At 35.7% G+C, this 21,977-nt stretch overlaps 1 protein-coding gene across 2 annotated transcripts; it reads left to right on the top strand.

Moving 5' to 3' along the window:
- The first annotated feature begins 4,361 nt into the window (after positions 1-4,361).
- LOC107590276 (sorting nexin-7-like) lies at positions 4,362-20,916 on the top strand. Of its 2 annotated transcripts, XM_016278978.1 has the most exons (10): positions 4,362-4,630; positions 7,519-7,710; positions 7,796-7,906; positions 8,195-8,359; positions 9,648-9,846; positions 10,047-10,246; positions 11,247-11,333; positions 12,858-12,959; positions 14,312-14,464; positions 19,962-20,916. In XM_016278978.1, exons 1-10 carry the CDS (start codon positions 4,508-4,510, stop codon positions 20,037-20,039), a joined length of 1,410 nt encoding a protein of 469 aa, XP_016134464.1. In that variant the 5' UTR covers positions 4,362-4,507; the 3' UTR covers positions 20,040-20,916. The 2 variants fall into 2 exon arrangements, with proteins under 2 accessions (XP_016134464.1, XP_016134465.1); XM_016278979.1 differs by lacking the exon at positions 12,858-12,959 and having other exon boundaries at positions 19,962-20,915.
- The last annotated feature ends 1,061 nt before the right edge of the window (positions 20,917-21,977 follow it).

Below are 21,977 nucleotides of genomic sequence, written 5' to 3'. Positions count from 1 at the left end.
CATATAACAATTTACATATGAACTCGTAATGAAATTTAATTACGACACCAAAGAACTTAAAGAACAGAAAACACTCAAATGAGATTCTTTTACCATTTAGAGGATTCATATAAAACCTTTTTATTGTTTGAATAGTCTCTTTTGAGAAGTTTGGAAGTCCTTTATTACATTAGGGGTCCCTTAAAATACTAGACTTTACATTAATTTAAAAAGGGGCAAGAACAATGAACGCATTGAGAAGTGGCCGCACCTTTTGCTCGGCATGTGTTCGCCGCTGTGATTTAGAATTGTGCAGAATGCACTTGCGCTTGTTTTCACCTCTGCTTATCTCCCCCTCTCAGCCCTGTATCTCACGTGCCCCTCCTCTAATTTATCTTCTTTCTGGCTGATTGATTAGTAATGCCTTTTTTTGTTTGTTTGTGACTGAGACTTAATTAGATTTCACAGGTTAGAGGTCTACATACTGAAAGTTCAAGATTATTATTATTATTTTAATTAGATTGTGCCATTAAAGCAGGTGATTGTGGGACATTTCGGAGAAGGGAAGGGCAGCGCTGTGGCTCCACCGGCAGTCATTAAGTCTGTGATGGAGTTCCGCACATGCTCCAGAGCCCTGGATGTGTGTGGTTACTGCCTAACAACGTCAGAAATGAGAAGTGCTTTAGGGAGCCAAAAAAGTGCTGTGTAATTGGACATTTTTAGTGCTATGGATCCACCTGTTGACTCAAAGAGAATTCTGGTGAATAAAATAATATAAAAAATCTCAGAAGGCTCCAAACACATCCGCAGATTACATGCTCTTAAGCGCAGTAAACCTTTTGTTGAGTGCAATTAGAAACGGCCTTCCGTCGAACACCATCCAGGAGGTCTATAATAGACTGGGAAAGTGATTTTTCGAAGTTGTAAATAAAACAGTACACAAGAAAATGCTATTTCAGTCAATTCACTGTGTTACTTGCCATTTCTTTGTGAAATTTACTAGCAATTTTCTGAGTGAAAATGTATTCACCACCAATTTTTGTTTCAGTGTAGCTGGAGAAATGGCATTGCTGTTCATCTCAATTGCAGTTTTATGGCTGGCACAAGATGTTTGCGACCATCGTTGCTCATGATTGCTCAGTTGTCAGCATTTTTAAGTCAGGAAAATTACATTAAACAACTCTGATTGGCTGATGGTACTGCAAGAACGCATTCAGTTCACTAGCAAAAATCCGGAGCGGTAATGTCAACGGCAGCATATAGGGAAAAATAAAAATCCATTTAACTCTATCCCATTTATTTGCATTCCTCAAAGACCCATTAAAACCTTTTTGATATCATGCAGATCTTTCTAAAGGAGATCTGCAGAGGAATCTGAACCATCTACAGGCATTTTAATAGATGAATTAAAAGACAAAGTAGTGTCCAGCTGCTTGGCCACAAAAAGAAAAAAAAAAGAAGTGCCTTATAATGAATAGCCATTATTACATGTACTAGCTGCTAATGAGAGCGATCATGACGGCGCAGTTGTTGGATTGGACACCTGGTAGCTAGGCCTATTGAACAGCAGTCACATTTAAAATGCATTTAGAAGCCTGATTACAACCATATGAAATAAGGTATAATCACGTCGTCTTAAACAGCGAGTCGAAAAAAAGAGTGAATATCGTAAAAGCGATAATAACTTTTGCGCTCATCTGGGGGGTAATAAATAAATAAATGTGTGCTTTGCAACTGTGCATCAGCCAGCAACGAGAGAGACTCGGCTGTGTGCAGATTTAATTAGAAAGCAAAGCTTTTTTGACAGTAAATTGATTTTTAATTGTCTTCTTCTGCATTCGCTCCAGGTGGCTCAAGTCTTCTCTATTTGATGTTTTGTGTGCTTTATGTGAAGGTTTTTTCCTCCTGCCAAAACACACAAAACACACTGCAGATTAGCAAGCGGTTCCCCAAATCAAGCCTATTCTACATCTGAGGGACATCCAGTGGGGTTTCAACAGAACTGTCGAAATTCTCTGCGGCACGGTCCAGTAAATGCACTCGGAAACAACGGCAATAGTGGACATTGTCCACAATAGTCGACATTGCTAATGGGCCCAACAGGAAGGAAATGTAATTTGAAAGGAGCTGATCTATGTATCACTGTTGTGGGGTAATGCTGATGTAATTATTATCTGCCATTGATGGAGGTCGGTAGAGGACAGATTTGGGACCATGCCAAAAATTTGTGCAGGATGCCAGGATGTCTTTCAATCACACAGTCGCACAAAACACTATATATATGGTTAGACGAGCTTTCTGTGAAGTAAACAGCTCCATGTGATTTAGATATACAGCAGCACCTTTGCTAAAAACAGACAACAGCCATGACTAGGAAATCAGAATGGGTGTGGTCTCCAGTCACTGAATCTGATCTAATGAGGTTATATCAGTGGCATATTACGTAACACATTCCCTATATTCAGCCTTAAAAAATTAATTTGCAACAGGCTATTTATCATTTACATTAAAAACTGTTTTAATTAATAGCTTGGATTGAATATTCTCACAGCAGCAGCTAAATAAAGATTGTTTCACAGCAATTCATACATCATATGGCGTGAGATTGTGACATGGTTATGAAAGTCTTTGATCGGCACAAATGAAAATGAGAAAAAAGGGTCCTATAGCTTCAGCTTTAAATCGGTTATGAAAGCAAATGATATAAAATGACAGTACGCTAATGTGATCGGGGTGGGGCTGACCTTTTCTGTGTTTAGAGCTACAGCTGCCTGGTTCATGCATGTGTAAGGCCTGCCCTTTCTACAGATACTCTAATACTTTATATGCAACATGTCAGGGAGTCCTTATGTGGAAGGGCGTCAGCTTCCAAACAGTATTATTTTATCCTGATGCATGCTATAGGAGAGCTCTTGATTTAGTTTCATACCAGAATAATGTAATATAATAAATAAAAGGAGGTAAAATATATAAAAAGCGATATCTAGTACCATTTTCACTATTAAACTCAATTCAAGAACTTAAAGCATTATAATTTATGATGGATGAAGTCCTAATTCAAAGAAATATGATCAAGTCCTACATTCATTATATCCAAGGGGATGGTCTTTATTTGATTAAATAAATGAAATAACTGACAACTAATGAGGAATTCTGTGGCAGAATATTTTATATTAAAGACTAGAGCGGTCTCATGATAAGTTCTTAAATTTAATATAGTCTGACAGGCATGTCCCCAATTAGATATTTCCTAATAAGTATCTTATTAGTTATGCCCAATTTTGTCCCATAATACAGTCTCACACAGCAAAATAGTTGAGTGTTTGCACAGCTATATAGAATTGTAATTGCCACGGTCATATGAAGTCTTAATTATGAACGCTGCCAAATTGCAAAGGCATTTAAATTGAGCAACAGTAGCATCTGCTGGTTGGAAAAGGACATGCAGGAATTCAGTGCCAGTGAAACCCAAACTGGCATACAACTGATGGTGATCATTACATATTGATTTGAATGAATGGGAATTTAATTTAATACTGCAAGACTCTGACACAGTTCTTAAATATATAGTCTTGGGCCACTACATTGATTAAAAGTATATAAAGTATTTATAATGAAATATTATATTAAAACCATGATTGTATACTCTTTACTATATATGAAGAGTTCAGATGCCAAAAACCTCTAAGTGCCATCTGACAATTTCGTCTAAAATGAGCATTTTTTTCTCAGGCTCCTATGTTTAGAGCCACTACATTGATTAAAAGTGTATAAAGTATTTATAATGAAATATTATATTAAAACCATGATTGTATACTCTTTACTATATATGAAGAGTTCAGATGCAAAAACCTCTAAGTGCCATCTGACAATTTCGTCTAAAATGAGCATTTTTTTCTCAGGCTCCTATGTTTAGGTTCAGTAATTTTACTCTAATGGCAATGGATAGGTCCTTTTCTATGCAATTAAAGTAAAATAACTGAACATAAATATAGGAGCCTGATAAAAATGCTCATTTTAGAAGAACATTTCAGAGGCTTTTGCATCTGAACTCTTCATATATATATATTTGTAGTAGCCTATATAAATAGTACATTAAATGAAACTGGATATTAACTGTTAAATATCTACATGGCCACAACTGAAATCACGTAAATGTTAGTTTACACACACATATTAGTAACCTTAGGTTACAAACTGGACTCCAAAACCCATAATCATACAGTTTTATTAAGAATTATGCAACACACACACGTGTAAGCCTACCTTTTAAACTTTAAAAACTATCATTTGATGTAAAACACTTATTTTCGTTTCAAAATTGAATAACCTTTAAAGGCAAGATCATAACAACAAGCCAAATACCTTAAACATACTCCTTCACGTGGGCGTCCCGCAGAGCTCAGCTCTCGGCCCTTTCCGATTCTGCGCAGTTGAGCCTGACCCGCCTCGGATGAGCTTTTGAGAGTTGTGCGGAAAAACCGATGAAGTCCAGAAAACTTGTAATAAAGTAGCGATCTGAGCAACGATGAGTGGATCTGTTGTCGACAACACCGTGTCATCGGGGAATTCTTCGGCTGCGATTCCGACAGACATCAGCGGGCAAATATTAGATCTAGACGAAGACGATGACTTGGAAGTTTTCAGTAAGGTAACGTAATTTATAATCAACTGGTTTCAACCGAGATCGACCGCAGGTTGTTCGCTCGGTTCTGTGAAACAGACACATAACCAGAGTTTATATATTTATATTCTACATCATAAATGACGAAGAAATCTAAACTTCTCACTGAAATCTTTGTTTTGCTCTGATCTGAAGTTCCAAAGGTCAGCGATCAGGCGCTGTCATGCCATTTTTTTTTTTTCACTTCTGAGTTTTTTCTCTATTTTCTGTAGACTTCGTCTTAAACGCCATTTGATGCAAGATAAGTAGTTTTAAATAGCCAGAACTCATCGATCAGCTCAGTACAGATGCAGCCTGTGAGTTTATCTGTCTGTCTTACTGTCGCGGACATAATGTATGGATCTGTCTGTCTCTCTGTCGACGGTCTGTAGTGCACTAACAGCCTGCCAACTAGGCAAAATACCCTAACAATTCCCAGCAAGCAGTTACAACAACCCTAGCAATATCTGACAACAGTTAGAACACCCTAGTAATGCCTAGTAACAGTTAGAACAACCTGATAACTGGCCATAACACCATAGAAACTAGGCAGAACGCACTAACAATTCCCAGCAAGCTGTTAGAACACCCTAGCAACACCTAGTAACAGTTAAAACGCCCTAACAACTGGCCAGAACACCCTAACAATTCCCAGCAAGCTGTTAGAACACCCTAGCAACACCTAATAACAGTTAAAACGCCCTAACAACTGGCCAGAACACCCTAACAATTCTCAGCAAGCCGTTAGAACACCCTAGCAATGCCTATCAACAATTAGAACACCCTACCAACTTCTAGCAACAGTTAGAATACCATAGCAATGCCTAGCAACAGTTTGAACACCCTAGCAACTGGGCAGAACGCCCTCACAGTTCTCAGCAAGCAGTTAGAACACCCTAGCAATGCCTATCAACAATTAGAACACCCTACCAACTTCTAGCAACAGTTAGAATACCATAGCAATGCCTAGCAACAGTTTGAACACCCTAGCAACTGGGCAGAACGCCCTCACAGTTCTCAGCAAGCAGTTAGAACACCCTAGCAATGCCTATCAACAATTAGAACACCCTAGCAACTTGGCAGAACACCCTAACGGTTCTCAGCAAACAGTTAGAACACCCTAGCAACGCCTAGCAACAGTTAGAACACCCTAGCAACAACTGTCAACAATTAGAACACCTTAGCAACTGGGCAGAACACCCTAACAGTTCTCCGCAAGCAGTTAGAACACCCTAGCAACGCCTAGCAACAGTTAGAACACCCTAGCAACAACTGTCAACAATTAGAACACCTTAGCAACTGGGCAGAACACCCTAACAGTTCTCCGCAAGCAGTTAGAACACCCTAGCAACGCCTAGCAACAGTTAGAACACCCTAGCAACAACTGTCAACAATTAGAACACCTTAGCAACTGGGCAGAACACCCTAACAGTTCTCCGCAAGCAGTTAGAACACCCTAGCAACGCCTAGCAACAGTTAGAACACCCTAGCAACAACTATCAACAGTTAGAACACCCTAACAACTAGGCAGAACACCCTAACAGTTCTCAGCAAGCAGTTAGAACACCCTAAACTGTTTCAAACGTTCAGATAGGCTTTGTCAGTCTTTAATTTGTAGTTGGAGTGTTTATACTCCTGTCTAACTCTCTGGTCGGTGTTGTAGTCAGTATCAGCAGTGAATGGTTATGAATGGAAGTGCAGTGTTTGTTGGGTAAAGCAGCAGTGTAGTTTGTGCTGACTACAGGCCAGTTTGTTATGACAGGAAACAGACGCTCCGGCTTCTTTCCCAGCAGCTGCGGCTAAACGAGAGGGATTTGCATGCGTCAGTGTTTGGACCAGGAAAAGATAGCAAGACAGTAGGAAAATCAGATGTTTGTCTCTCACTGTGATCAAAACACAAACACAGCTTTCAAATCAAGTGCATGGCAATATTACGTCCAGTTATAATGATACACTGTTATGGCATGATACTGTGGTTATGTGGCTTAGTAACAACAGCAGAACAGTTTATTTTTTTAGGTTGAATAAATATACTATGAAAGTTTAAGATAAGTTCATATGGGTCTAAATATAAATATCAAAAGAGCCTTGAAGCAACAATTTCTTCTTTTTTTTTTTAAGCTCAAGAAGCAGATATTTTTTGGGATATTAATATAGATAATAATAAAAATGTTTCCCGAACAGCAAATCAGCATATTAGAATGATCATCATGTGACACAGAAGACTGGAGTAATGATGCTGAAAATTCAGCTTTGTCATCACAGAAATAAATTAAATATATCAAAATATAAAACAGTTATTTTAAATTAGAATAACATTTCACAACGTTAGAGTTTTACTGTATTTTTTTTATTAAATAATTGCAGAGTTGGTGAGCATAAGACACTTATTTAAAAAGAAATCTTACAACCCCAAACTTAGTTATTTATATATTTGTTTTGTTGCTTTTACCTTGGTTCTCCAAGGTATTTTAAAGAATACCAGGGTATTACTATTTTTATGTTTTTTTAAATTAGAATAACATTTCACAACGTTAGAGTTTTACTGTATTTTTTTTATTAAATAATTGCAGAGTTGGTGAGCATAAGACACTTATTTAAAAAGAAATCTTACGACCCCAAACTTAGTTTTGTAATTTGTTTTGTTGCTTTTACCTTGGTTCTCCAAGGTATTTTAAAGAATACCAGGGTATTACTATTTTTATGAGCATTGTACCATAGTAATTAATCGCTGTAAACCGAGAGAAAATGTTGTTGTAAGCCAATCCACATCCAGTTGGTTGAAAACACATAAAGTGCTTGATGTCTGAACACTCGTGCAGTTTAGTGTTGATGGCCTCTCACGTGTCCTGATGCACATTTTGTATTTTGTGTAGGATACGACTCTAACAGATGGCAGCTCTTTAAACGCCTCCATGCAGACCTCCTCTGCTTCAATGATCAACCAGTACAAGTTTGAGGAAGAAGAGGAAGATGCTGACACCAAAGATATTTTTGTCACAGTCGATAACCCAGAGAGTCACGTAACAGCTATTGAGACATACATAACCTACCGGGTTGAAACTAAGGTACAGCCGATCTGAGCACAAACTCACTAAGGCAGGTTCTGTGAATAATTCTCTCATATTTTTCCATCATTCTCCCTCACGTCAGACCACACGGAGCGAGTTCGACTCGAGTGAGTTTGAGGTGCGTAGACGATACCAGGACTTCCTGTGGTTAAAGGGACGTCTGGAAGAAGCTCATCCCACACTCATTGTTCATGTAGGTGATGTGTGGGGGTCTCCTGCTTGTCAAACATTCTGGGGAATGAACACAGTTAGTATGGAGGTTTATGGGATAAGGTTTTAAGGAGAGTCTAAATATTCACTTTTCCATGCAGATATGCTTGTAAAGTTGTTGTTTTTTTTGTTTTTTTAACTTCTACTAATGCCATAAGTAATTTCACTCCCCTTTCAAAATAATTAAAGGTCTAGTCCGTTTAAAAATGTGTGTGGTTGCGGTGTGCTAAAACTCTCATAAACCGTTGACTTGATTATTGTGTCCCATCAGCCGCTGCCGGAGAAGTTTGTGATGAAAGGAATGGTGGAGAGGTTTAACGAAGATTTCATTGAGACGAGGAGAAGTGCACTGCACAAGTTTCTGAACAAAATAGCAGAACATCCCATTTTCTCCAGCAGTGAAGATTTTAAGATCTTTCTCACAGCAGGATCTGGGGTAAGATGAATGATTTTTATTTAGTTATCCGTTTATCTATTTTTATACATTCTATACGATCCATTCATTCATTTATTAATTCAGTTATCTACATTTTTTTTTATACATTTAATACAATTTATTTATTATTTTTTTATTTATCTATGTTTTTATTTTTATACAATTTATTTATAAATTTTTTATATTTATTCATTCGTTCATTCAGCTATCTATCTATCTATCTATCTATCTATCTATCTATCTATCTATCTATCTATCTATCTATCTATCTATCTTTTTGTATCCATTTAATACAATTTATTTACACATTTTTATAATTTTTTTATTTTATTTAGTTATCTATGTATCTATTTTTATACTATTGATACATTTTATTTATTCATTTTTATATGTATTCATCCATCTATCTATCTATCTATCTATCTATCTATCTATCACATGTTTTAGTTATTTTAGTTATTTATCTACTATTTAATTATTTTTTTGTTTATGTATTTGTTTATGCATTTATAAAAGTTGATAGAATAGGAAAAAAATTGAGAACGCTAGTGTTAGGGGGTCAAGTTTAAGTTTTATTTATATATATATAACTGTATAAATGTTCAAATATTAAACTCTGATGCATAACTCATCCCAAACCATATCTAGAAACCAAAATATCATACACATTAAGGGCTTTTTTGACCTGGGCTGGTAAGTGATCACCCAGCAACCACTCAGATCATCTTAGCAACCACAGCAGTGCTATGTTATAATTACCTTTTTTTTTTTTTTTTTTTGTGTTGATGTTCCTCTGGAAGGTTTTGCTTGTCTGCCAGAGACATTGTTTTCTTCCTAATAAGGACATTAAAACCTGTCTGTACACACACACAGTCCCACATTACTCTGATAATCACTGACCTTCTGTTTGTTCACAATATGCAATCTCAGTTTTGCTTTACAAGAGGTTTATGTTGAATGCACGCAGATAGTGTGACAGTCTCTGTGTTTAGATCCGACTCGGTGACCTCTAATATAAGTACTTCATAAAGAGCTCCTCACTTCCCTTCAGTCATAATAAAGGAAGTTTTGCGGTTATGGATATTTGACACTTCGTAGGCTGCTATGATACGCATACAGTTTTATCAGCTACTTGCACTGGTGTTGCCATTACTGACCAACCATGAAAATATGCACACATTTTCAGCCATTACAGGCTTTTGCTGAGTAAAACAGTGGAGATGTGGTTTATTTTGCTGTTGTCACCCTTCAGCAACATCATACACCATTCCACCGATTCTCTGTGCAGGAGTTGACCTCTCATAAGAAACAAGGTCCAGGGTTTCTGAGCCGGATGGGGGAGACGGTGAAAGCCGTGGCTGCTGCAGTAAGAGGGGTCAGAAGCCGGCCTCAAGAGTTCACCGACATGCAGGAGTATGTGGAGGCCTTCAGTCAGAAGATCAGCTCAATTGATAAAGTTACTCAAAGGATCGTCAGAGAGCAGAAAGGTTGGACTTTCTGACTCATTCACACACCTTTCAATGAATTCTCATCTCTTTTGTCATCTAGTCTCATCTTTTATCTCCTCATCTGGTCCCATCTCCTCTTTTTCTTATGTAATTGGCTGACACTTAGGAAACATTTGTATGGGCTATAGCTGCTATAATTATGGGAATGCTGCTTAAACCAGCTGCTGTTGTGGTCACAGAGTACTTGGAGGAGCTGAAGGAGTGTGGGCCGACATACGCGCTGTGGTCACAATCAGAGGAGGAGCTGGCCGAGCCCCTGAAGAACGTGGCAGGCTGTGTGGACAAATGCTGCAAGGAGACAGATGAGCAGGTCAAACATCTCAATGATCACCTGATTCCGGTCCTTCATGAGTACGTCCTCTGCGCCGACACACTCAAGGTAGACCAGCTGAGAAGATGCTCCTGTTATGTCTTTCATAAAGGGATAGTTCACCTTAAAATTCTAATTTAGTCATCATTTACTCACTTTTATATCATTCCAAACCTGTATGACTCTCTTTCGTTTGCATAACAAAAAAAGATGATATTAAGGTTTTTTAATTCTATTATTTAGCAAGGATGCATTAAATTGATCAAGAGTGATGGTAGAGACATTTATAGTGTTACAAAAGGTTTTTATTTCAAATGCAGTTATGTTGAACTTTCTATCCATCAAAGAATCATAAAAAAAATGAATCGCCGTTTCAACAAAAATGTTAAGCAGAACAACCGTTTTCAATGTTGATAATAAGAAATATTTAGAGATATGACACTGAAGACTGGAATAATGATGCTGAAAATTCAGCTTTGGATCACGGGAATAAATTAAGTCTTAGAATATATTCAAATAGAATACTGTTATTTTAAATTTGTAATAATTTTAGTTGTTTTACTATAATTTAATGTTTTACTGTATTTTTGATCAAATAAATGCAGACTTTGTGAGTCTTAAGAGGCTTCATTCAAAAAAAAAAAAAAAAAAAACCTGAACGGTACTGTATGAATTTATTTGAACGTTCTTCAAGATATCTTATTTTACTAATATTTTTTGTGTTCTGTAAAAACATAAGACATATGGTTCCGAAAGACGTGAGGGTGAGTAAATGGCATCAAAATATTCATGTTAAAGTGAACTATCCCTTTAAGTGTAGGATGTTATTTATTTGTTTTGGTTAAATAAAATGTTCTGTTCTATTTAGTTCGAGGCAAATGACCTGCTAGTTTAAAAATCATGTTTGAATTGATATGATGTTTGCTGCATTTCATCCGTCTGATATAAACCTTGATGCAGCCGCATTGTTTTTCCGAGACTTATTGCAGATTTCATCCAGCCTTAAATTTCATTAAAATATATTGATCACAATTTTCGTATTTTCTGAGTATCGATCATGGGTTTTCAGGCAGTACTAAGGAGGCGAGACAACATCCAGGCAGATTTCGAAGCGAAAACTGAAGCTCTTGCCACGAAGAAGGCCGATAGGGACGCGGTAGGTCTATTATTGACTCTTTCAGTTCTCCACGTAATCCATCCAGTGCTCCTGTGAAAATTCTTGGAGATTTTTTATTAAAACCGAGCTCTAGCTGTCGTCCTGGCTTTCATTAGACAGCGCTCCATTTTAAGCTGTAAAAGGAATTTGGAGAGATTATACGACTATCTCCAGATCGCTGTAGATGTCCCTTAAAGCCAGACCGCTCTTGAAGTGGGACGCTTTCAAATATTACTCATATTGCCCAAGCTAATATTGCCATATTTAAGTCTCTTTGGCTTTTTGAGTTTATTTTTGTCAATTCAATCAAATATCAGGGGCAGGACGCTTGAACGCTCTGAAAGGGCATTAATGGACAAAGTACCGATGGTGTCCAGAGAAGCTTAGCAGCATCTCGGCTCTCTTGTCAATTTAATTACGTGCTTTGATTGAGCGCGGTCCCTGCTGACTTATGCTGCTTACTACATAAGGCCATTTCCAAAATGAGAAGGTATCCCCGATGGCCTGATTTATTTTTTTTTTAACCAAAGAACTATATGCTCCAGATTCACTCACTCACAGAGTGTAGAAGAAACGATAAGCCATATAATTAATTTGAATATGGTCCTTATGCAAAAGCGCATGTGTCCACATTCTGCTTTGGATCGTTGTATAAAATTTGCATAAAACTACTACTACTAAACAATAGAAAAGTAGTAGTGAGCAATGTTGGGGAACTTACTCTAAAATTGTACTTTGGTCAAGATACAAGTTAATTTTAAACTAGTTAAATGACAGACTACGGTTAAAAAATTAAAAAAAAGTAGTTAGCTGCAGAAAGTGTAATAATAAAAAGTGTAAAATTGTATATAAAATATTATGTGGAAAATATTTGCTATATTAATATTTGATTTTCATTTTATTTAAATATTTCACTCTATTTTTCTGCTCATCATTAGTGATTTTATATGTGTAAACCTGAAGATTTCATTTTAAATTGACTTTTTTATTATGAGAATTTTAAATATTACTTTTTTAAACATGACTTATTATTATTATTATCATCATTATTATTTAAATGTTTAGACTATTTTCAGTACTTTGAATGTCTTTTTAAATATATAACCGTCAGATATTTATAATTGCAGTAAAATGAGACGTTTAAACTAAACAGTGACGATTAGCAGCATTTAACATTTTGCTACAACAGACCTAAAGCACCAATAAAAATACCCTGTGAGTAGTTTTTCTGAACCAGTTCATTTACACAAAAGAAGCGATTCATTCAAATGTCATTCTAGGTGGGGGCGTTTGATTATTGCTTCTGTTTGCTGGAGTGTAAAGCTACTTGTGCAATGTAATGTAAAAAAAAAAAAAGAAGTAGTTGATGGCTTGCAGGGGTTTAACCAGTATCCATTATAAACCCAATATAGCCTTTCTGAAATTCCATAGTGTGATATGTTATTCCCACAGTAAACGGGTTTTGTGACTTCAAGTCCAGATGTGTTCATATTCATGTGTCCATTGCTCATGTGTCTACTGAAGGACTCTAAGGTGCTGAGTTTAGCATGGGGCAGCTTGGTGGGACGATCCCCCGAGGAGGTCAAACAACAGAAACAGCAGAAACTTAAGGGCGAGATTAAGGAGGTAATAAATCCCCCCTAAGTGCTTGGGCTTGGCCTGACTAACTTCTTCTGGCTTTATCTACTCAAGGGTTCTTTTGACATGGTTTTTCTGAAGCGAGCACACCTTAATATAAGGGTGTGTTGTCGCCTTGTCTTTGTTTCACACATTTTTTGCTTAGTTTAGGCCAGCATGTGGATTTACGTTTGAATGCTGTGGTGTGTGATGTCAACATCTACGCTCCCTAAAACGCTGTCTTAACATGCTGTGGCAATTTTGAGTGGATAACTGCCTAATATCTCACTCTGCTGAGCAAGTTAGTATAGTAGGCTTTTTCTTACGGAATCAAGGTGTGGTGCATGTGCCACCTTTTTCAGACTTGTCCCTCCACTTTGTGCTACAGACATGAATGAAGCCTCAAATCAAGTGGCTTGTTGAGGAGAGGTGTGTTATTACTTTCTTGGAGATCAGGGCCAGTTGCAACAACAAGGAAATCCTGTACAATTAGGCAGGTTTAGGGTTGTGACCACCAGACCCGATTAGATTTAGAATAGATTAGAATTAGATTAGGTTTCTTAGCAATATATGTTAAATGCAGCCCTTTCAGTAGACTAAATAACAGATTTTCAATATATAAACAGACTGAATAATGACAACCTTTTATTGTATTTCTTATTATCAATGTTGAAAACAGTTCTGCTGCTTAATATTTTTGTTGATTTTTTTCCTGATTCTTTGAATAGATAGTTCAAAAGAACATCATAAGGCAGCTCACTTGCTCTTATCATCTGATTGTGGTTGTATCTCTTTGTTATTGTTACTGGACCTTTGTGCTGACTTTGATACTACCGACCACAATAATCTTTTGGATAAGCTTGAAAATAATGCTGGCATAAGGTGAATTGCATTGGCATGGTTCAAATCGTACTTATCTGACTGTTATCACTTTCTGTCAGTAAATGAAGAGGTGTCTTATTGACCACAAGTTCAGTATGTAGTTCCGCAAGGCTCAGTATTAGGACCGTTGCATTTCTTAATGATATCATTGAGAAACTTGAAACTTGTTACACTGACAATAGTCAGCTCTATATTTCTTTGAGGCCTGATGAAACATACCAATTCACAAAACGGAATGCATAGTTGATATTAAAAATTGGATGACTAACTTCCTACTACTAAATTCAGAAACTGTCTTAACTTGACTGCATTATTCCATCTTAAAAATATTTCTAAATAACACTTATCTGAATACTTGGCTACTTGTGAATGGCCTTCAATAGAGAAAGAAGCTGTTTGGTTCCCAGATGGTCTAGTTATGACATCTACCAACAGAGGCTAACTGGACCATGCTAACCAACCAATCCTTGTGTGTTCAGATGAGAGATGAGCTGGATAAGACGGAGGACCGGCTGGAGTGGGCGAATAATGCACTCAAGAGCGACTGGACCCGCTGGCAAAAGGGCATGAGAACTGACCTACGATCAGCCTTCATCGACACAGCAGAGAGGAACGTCAGCTACTATGAAAAGGTGAGATGTTTTCTGATTAATATTCACTTTGTGTCTTTTTGTAATCTTGTCGCCTTTTTATAAAAGCAATAAGCCACTTGAGGTCATCAGTTACTACTTTAAATTTGATCAAGCTTTAAAATAGTGATGTAATTGAGAAGATTTCAGATGAGAGATAAGCATTCATAGCTATGAGGTGGTAAAAATGATTCCTGTTGAAGACTTGGACAAACCGCCAACAGATTTTAGAGAGATGCATGTGGCCATCTGCCTGCATTCATTTGCACAGCCGCCCTGGATATGTGCCAGCAGAGGGTGGTAGTATCTCATTTTTATCCCCGCTGACAAGTAATTGCATTCCAAGTCTGTAAATGTTGACATTGCTCACTAGATTGGCTGCGTTTAAGCCGGTACACTGCTTAATTTGTCTTTTTTGAAAGCTCTCTTCCTTTGCTTTTCAGTCATGGGTTTATAGCGATAACGAATATGACAAACTCTCTGTTTGGTCTCTAGAGAGGTTGAGGAGACATCTAACGGGATTTTTCAGATGCGAGCAGACTCAAAAGTAAACAGTGCTGCACTAGAACTGTTATTCACACCAGTGTTGGGGAAGCTGCTCTAAATGAGTAGTTTGACAAGCTGCAGTTCCAAAGTACTTTTGACTACAGACAGAAACTGTCACCAAGACAAAAACTAGCAGTGAAACGTAAGTCAGAATTAGGGCTGGGTATCGTGTTTGATACTTTTTAGGCACCGACCGGATTGCCTCGATACCATCGAGTATCGAAAAATGTCTCGTCATTCGGTACCAAATTTCGATACCTAAGGGGTTAATCTTGTCAATGTCAGTGAGCCAATAAGCATGCAGCATGCTTGATGTGCCTAAATCAAGTGCTGGTGATTGGCTTTGGTGAGGCATCAAGGGAAAAACACTAGTTTCAAGTTTTTCTACTAAAAACCCTTTTTTTCAGTGTACTTGATCCAAATGGCTTCAAATAAAACTCTTAAATATATTTCAGAAATGCTATGCCATAAACTGTCTAAATTATGGTTACTCCAGCAACTAGTGGATGCTGTCTATGCTGCTGAATCATAAATGCCTTCGAGAAATCAGAATAATGGTAACAAAAATGTACTGTTAGATTCAGCAGCAGCAGCGCCACATTTATAGCCCATTTTATTGTCCACAAGTGCTGCAGTATGGTGTTTCACAAATAAAGCTTACACCTTATACTTCGATGGCATTATTTGGAGTATGGTGCAGTTTCTGATAAAATGCGTGCCATCGTGTGCTGAAATAAAGCTATTTGGGCACAATTAAAACTGACTAAAACTAAACTGAAATTGAAAACTGAAAAGCAAGAAATAGAAATAAATATGTTCACAGGGCCCTGTAGGGTTTTTATGTAACCTCCAGGCAAAGAGGCATTTTTATTTAACGTGGAAGGAAGAGCCTAACAGCATCAAACACTGACCTAAAAGAGAATAAAGTGCGAAAAACGGTAGAAAAAACGAGAGAGATGGTGGATGAATGAGAAAATGAATGCATGTAAGAGAACTTCTCCAGCATTGATCTGTGGGGATATCTGTTAACATGAGAAGATCCAGGCTAGAAAATGTGGTCGTGTGTTTTTGGTTTCCTTACATTCTCTTTAAGTCAAATGCAGGTAATATTTGACAATTTTAAGATTGTCGTAGATTTTTGTGTTTCTTAAACAAATATTTACACTTTTCTTATCAGTTCATCAGTACTTAGTATTTATAAGTAGGCTATATGGGACTAGATTGGTTGGGTCTCCAAAGAGTGGCTCCACGGCATTATACCATTTTGCATTCAAGAGTAATAGTTACAGGTAACAGTCTAAATAAAATATTGTTTGCATAAATTAAAGTTAATTGTAAACTGCTTTTTCCTTTAAAGCAAAATTACTACATTTAAAATAACTTGTGGAGCTCATTGTTATGCTGCTAATATAATTTGTTGCGAAAAAGTTTGTGTGTGTGTATGTGTGCATTGGTTGGAGTTAGTTTAGAGTCGCTCTGTGACTTATAAAAAAAATAATTTCTGAATCATTGTGTTTTTTTCCAGGTCTAAATGGTGCACTACCGTGTAATAATAATTACACTACTGTGACTTTTTCTTCTGTGGAACACAAAAGAATGTTTAATTATTATGAATTAGAATTATTTGTATTAAATTGTAATGTTTAATTATAATTTATATTGTTATGTTTATTATTATTCTTTTATATTTAATGCAATTTATATATAAAATACATTTGAATAAATTAATATCAGCTTCCAGATCTAAACAGCACTGTGCATTACTCTATAATATTATTTATTATTCATTTTCACATCTTGATTTTTTTTCCTTTCATAAAGACGTTTGTTTGACCTCACCTCCCTGAACACATCATTAAGCTTTAACAATGCAAGCTCTAATATAAGGAACAATGTAACCCTGCATACTGGTGTGGGTGGATGTTCAACATTTGCATGCAGTTTAGTACAAAAAAAAAACCCACAGCAGCCATGTACTGCAACATGGCAATTTCAGAGAATTGCCACGGAGATGCCATAGCAACAAGACTGTAGCTGAAATGATAGCAAAGATGAGGAAGCTGTCACTAAATGTTCGATATAATTCAGCCAGCACAGAGCCTTCACAGGGTTTTCAAACACAGACCGCAGAAACATTCCTCTTGTTACCAGAGTTAAAGCAACAGCTGATGCAACTGAAAATTCATATCTCCAGCCCTTCGACCGCGTCTCTCTCCTCCTGTGTAGCTGAAACAGAAGTGTTGTTTGCCGTCTGATCCGTGCAGTTACGTCTCAGGTGTGTCCGTGTTGATGATTGTTATTATTCATGCATCGCTGGCTGATTAGCGCCACATTTGGCTGAGCGCGTTTGGACTAGCATCAGAGCTCGTGGCACGCTAATGACCCTCCCAGCAACACAAGAGCCATTACAGAGTAAGCATGTGTCAGACAGGGACGTGTTGCTCTCTAGACTACTGAAATAGGTACTGTCAACGTTCAAGCCTGGTCAACAAACTCTTTTCTTCAGTGTTTCTCAATCAGTCAGTGATCTGGAATAGTCACATAGGTTTGTATTGTGCCTTTGTTTTATTATAGTCCGTGTCCTCATGTGCATTGCAAATACAGCTTTTGTTGCTGATTCTGAGGCTTAAAGAACATATTCTTAAAAGGTAGTTGTATTCAGCTTTTCTTTGTTCCCTGTTCTTTTTTTTCCCCTTGCACTTCCACATTTACGGTTTTCTCAGCTGAAGTAATTTTCTCACGACAAATGGGGAAATTGCAGACAAGTCATTCTCTGCCGAGATCAGAAAAATGCATTTTCCACCTGATTCATTTTCATTTTTCTTGTCCTCATTTGACCAAGTTGTGCTAGAAGGGTCAAATGTACTTAAAAGGGATACTACCCAAAAATGTAAATTATGCCATTTTATTTATTAATTGTAATTTAATTATAATATATACATTAAATTACAAATAAAAAAATTAAAATATTTTTTTTTGGGGTGTAGTAATATAATTATACATTTAGTACAGTAATTGTACTAATTATAAGATATTTATTATTCAAATTATTTATATTATTTTTATATTAATATTTTAAGTATTGAATGTTAGTGTCTTATTAATTATAATATTAATATATTTCATAATTATATTTAATACCTAATATATATTATATAATTATAGATTATATATATATTTTTAAATTATACTAATTCTGATATATTTTTTTAATTATTTATCGAACGTTAGTGTCTGTTATTAATTATAATGTCATTAATTACATTAATATTATACTATAACTTTGATTATATTTATTAAAATAATTTACATTTTTGTAATTTAAACTATTTAACTATTTTATGTTGTAGTTTCATATATTTATAATAAATGTACTAGTATTTTCATTCATTCATAATGCTTGTATATTAATATATCGTAATTATGGAACATTGGTGTGTTATTTATTGAATGTCGGTGTCTGTTTTTAATTATAGTTAAGTTATAATATTTATATATTTAATTTAATTATAATTAAGGTATATAGTTAACAATATTTAAAAAATGTTGAATGCTGATTTTTTTTTTTTTTTTATGTTATTGTTTTGAATGTTGATCCGTTTTAAAGCAATTCGGCTTTGCGTCATGCTTACCACCCGGTAACCATGGTGAAAATCACTATTACTTGCATTTAACAATGTTTCATTCTTTGTTGGTCTTTTGCTCTATGAATTCGCAGTGCAGATTTCTCCAAACTTTATCATTCTTTGCATATACAATCCTGCATTTATTTGAATAAAAGTGAAAAGTGAATGGCACACTAAAAAGTGACCGCCGTTTTAACCGGCTGCAGTTGAATCAATATCTTAAACCTAATCGACACAGATGTCTACTCCTTCCTGAGAGGGCGACTCTGGTCCAGCGGCCTCAGACACTGCCTGTCCAAAGTCGTTTACCGAGGTCACGTCTGAATCCTGTGGTGATGGAGTGCATTGATTAACTGTTTTTGACAGTCGGTGAGCCGCAGCTGACGCGCCTCCAGAGGTTCTGCTATGAAACTCGCTCGCATGTGGCATCTGAGCTGTTTGGGCCGAGGGGTGTTGTTGAGGTGTTTAGGGGCCTGGGCTGCGACTGACGAGTCCCCAAGGCATTTATCAAGGGCTTAGAATCTTGACACCTAAATGGCACGCAGGATGAGGAGCGACCGCAGCTTGTGGATGAAATTGGAAACCAAATGGCAGCCACTTGTCAGGCCTCATGGTTAACGCCTTTTAAACGGCTAGCCATTTCACTGCAGTCAAGAGATTTTACTGATGTGAGAATGTTCATTAAGTATCACTTAAAGGTTTAGATGGGTGCATATGGATAGTGTTGCACTCACATTTGCTTTGAAAAATACATTGAAATAAAATAAAAATCTAGTGATTATTATTAACAACTTATTTATAATAATTTAATATCAATATTTTTTATTATATAGAATCTTAATCTAATCAGTCCAAATCGAATTGTGCATATCTGTCTGTCTAATTCAGATTATAATTATTATAATTTTGTATAATTGATATATTATACTATTTATATCAATAAATATCATTTAATTTATAGTTATTTATGCTAGTTGTATATTTATATGTAGTATTATTTTAATTATTTATGATACTTGTATATTAATATATTTTAATTATTTAAGGTGTTATTTATTGAATATTGGTGTCTGTTATTAATTTATAATATTTATGTGTTATAATTATAATGTATATTTTCATAGTTGTAGTAGTTACAGTATTATTAGTATATAAAATATTTAAATGTATATTTTAAAATGATTATATTTTTAAATATATATTGTATAATTTAGATATATATATAATTATTTATTTATTTAAATGATTTATTATATTACATGTATTATATTTATTACATTACTTCCAATGGCTTTTTTTTATATAAGTGTGTCTGTGTTCTCTTGCAGTGTTTGGCTGTATGGGAGTCATTCTTGCAGTCTCAAAGGACCGATGCTGAAGGAAATGGAAATGTTGACTTTTCCTAATCTCTCAAGGTGCTTTTAGCTGAACGGGACCACCAAAGACGCTTTTATTCCTGCAGAAACCAATAATATTCATATTTAGAGACTGAGGCACCAAAGAGAGGGACAGTCGCTCTGTACAAACATCTCCCAGCATTCACCAGCTCACCCAGAGAGATTGCAATGACATTTCTCTGTCTGTACGTTTGGCCCACATTTAAATTTATTTTTTATTTTTTGATAATGGAGGAAAATTATATTGCCAAATCTTTTATACTGAAAACTATTTTTCTTTTTCGTTTATATAAATGCAACATGAGATGGGAAAAAAAAATGTTATGCAATTCTCTGGAAAATGAAGATGCACACTTGGCTTTATTGTTCAATGCAAATGCTGTTTACCTCTTATCAGAGCTGCAAAAAACATTTGATTAGTGTAGAAATAAATATAAATGCATTTGTTGCATTGGACTTAAGTTATCGTTGTGCTATTCCATTCAGGTTACTGAAGCTGCATCTTTATGCAAACATCATATATTGAAGAAGATGCTGAAATTCCAGAATTGTTTACATGTTATTGAAGTGCAGAAATCAAAAGAATTTACCTGTTGCCTTTGAATATGAAACACATTGTTTTAGATACTTCAATATGATTTTGAATGCGGTGCACTAATATCATAAAAGTGTAATAAATTGCAGACTGATTTAAAAGTACTCTTTTACAGATCATAAGTGAATTTAATGTCATGGAACTATCTACGTATTCTTGGAATAGTTATAAAGAAAATTGTTATTGAAAAGTTGATTGAAAGAAGTCTTGTGGTGTGTGTTTTTATTCTCTCTCTCTCTCTCGAGGGAAAATAAGCAAATAGTTCGGTATGCTGGATCCTAAACTGGGTTACCATCACAGCTTGATCACATGAAACATTAAAATGCTCTTTAAATCAATCTGTGCAATAAATTAGTGCCTTATTTATTAGAGGAGTTGATTAAACACAACATAAAATGGTGTACTTTAGGGTTAATTCTAGTGTCTTCTCTGAACTGGTTCTTTTTAGTAAAACAAAAACATAGTTCAACCAATATTGTATGATTCATGAACAAATGACTTATGAACAGGTAATTTTAGTAAATAAAAAACATATAGTACAATCACTCACAAATAAATGTGATTTGTGACAGGTTCTTTTTAGTAAATGAAATGCATACAGCACAGCCAGTATCTGATTCACAAACAAATTGCTTATGAACTAGTTATTTTTAGTGAAATAAAAACCAAGCACATTCAGTGTGGTATGATTCACAAACAAATGACTCTCATGAACAGGTCCTTTTTAGTGAATCAAAAGTTTACAGTGCAACCAATGTAGCCTGACTAGCATGTTCTTTTTAGTGACAAAACATTGTAGAACAATTCACGAACAAATGACTCGAGAACACGTTTTTTGTTAGTGAATCAAAAGCATACAGTGCAACAAATATAGCCTGATTTATGAACAAATGACTCTAATGGACAGGTTTTTAGTGAATCAGAAGCATACAGTGTAAACTATGTAGCCTGATTCACAAACAAATGACTTATGAATGGTTATTTTTAGTGAATCAGAAGCATAGCGTATAAATAATGTAGCCTGATTCATATACAAATGACTCTAATGAACAGGTTCTTTATAGTGAATCAGAAGCATACACTAAAAAATGACCGTGAATTTAACGGTAAAAGACTGTAAAAATGCTACAGTAAAATCCTGTTAAATGGTTAACGGTAAATTCCCCTACTATATACACAGTGAAAAACTGTATTGGACATTCCATGTATTGGACATTAATTTTATGGTAGTATACCGTTTTTGGAAGTGAAAAAGACTATAATTTAGTGAATAACCGTAAATTGACATTCCCAGAATTCCCTGCGTTACATTTCAAACTTGATGTTTTTGTTGTTGAAATAACTATGTTTCT

The sequence above is a fragment of the Sinocyclocheilus grahami genome, unplaced genomic scaffold (assembly GCF_001515645.1).
Source record: "Sinocyclocheilus grahami isolate Dianchi unplaced genomic scaffold, SAMN03320097.WGS_v1.1 scaffold126.1, whole genome shotgun sequence".
In the NCBI taxonomy this organism is placed as follows: Eukaryota; Metazoa; Chordata; class Actinopteri; order Cypriniformes; family Cyprinidae; genus Sinocyclocheilus; species Sinocyclocheilus grahami.
This window is presented reverse-complemented; position numbering and strand designations above follow the sequence as displayed.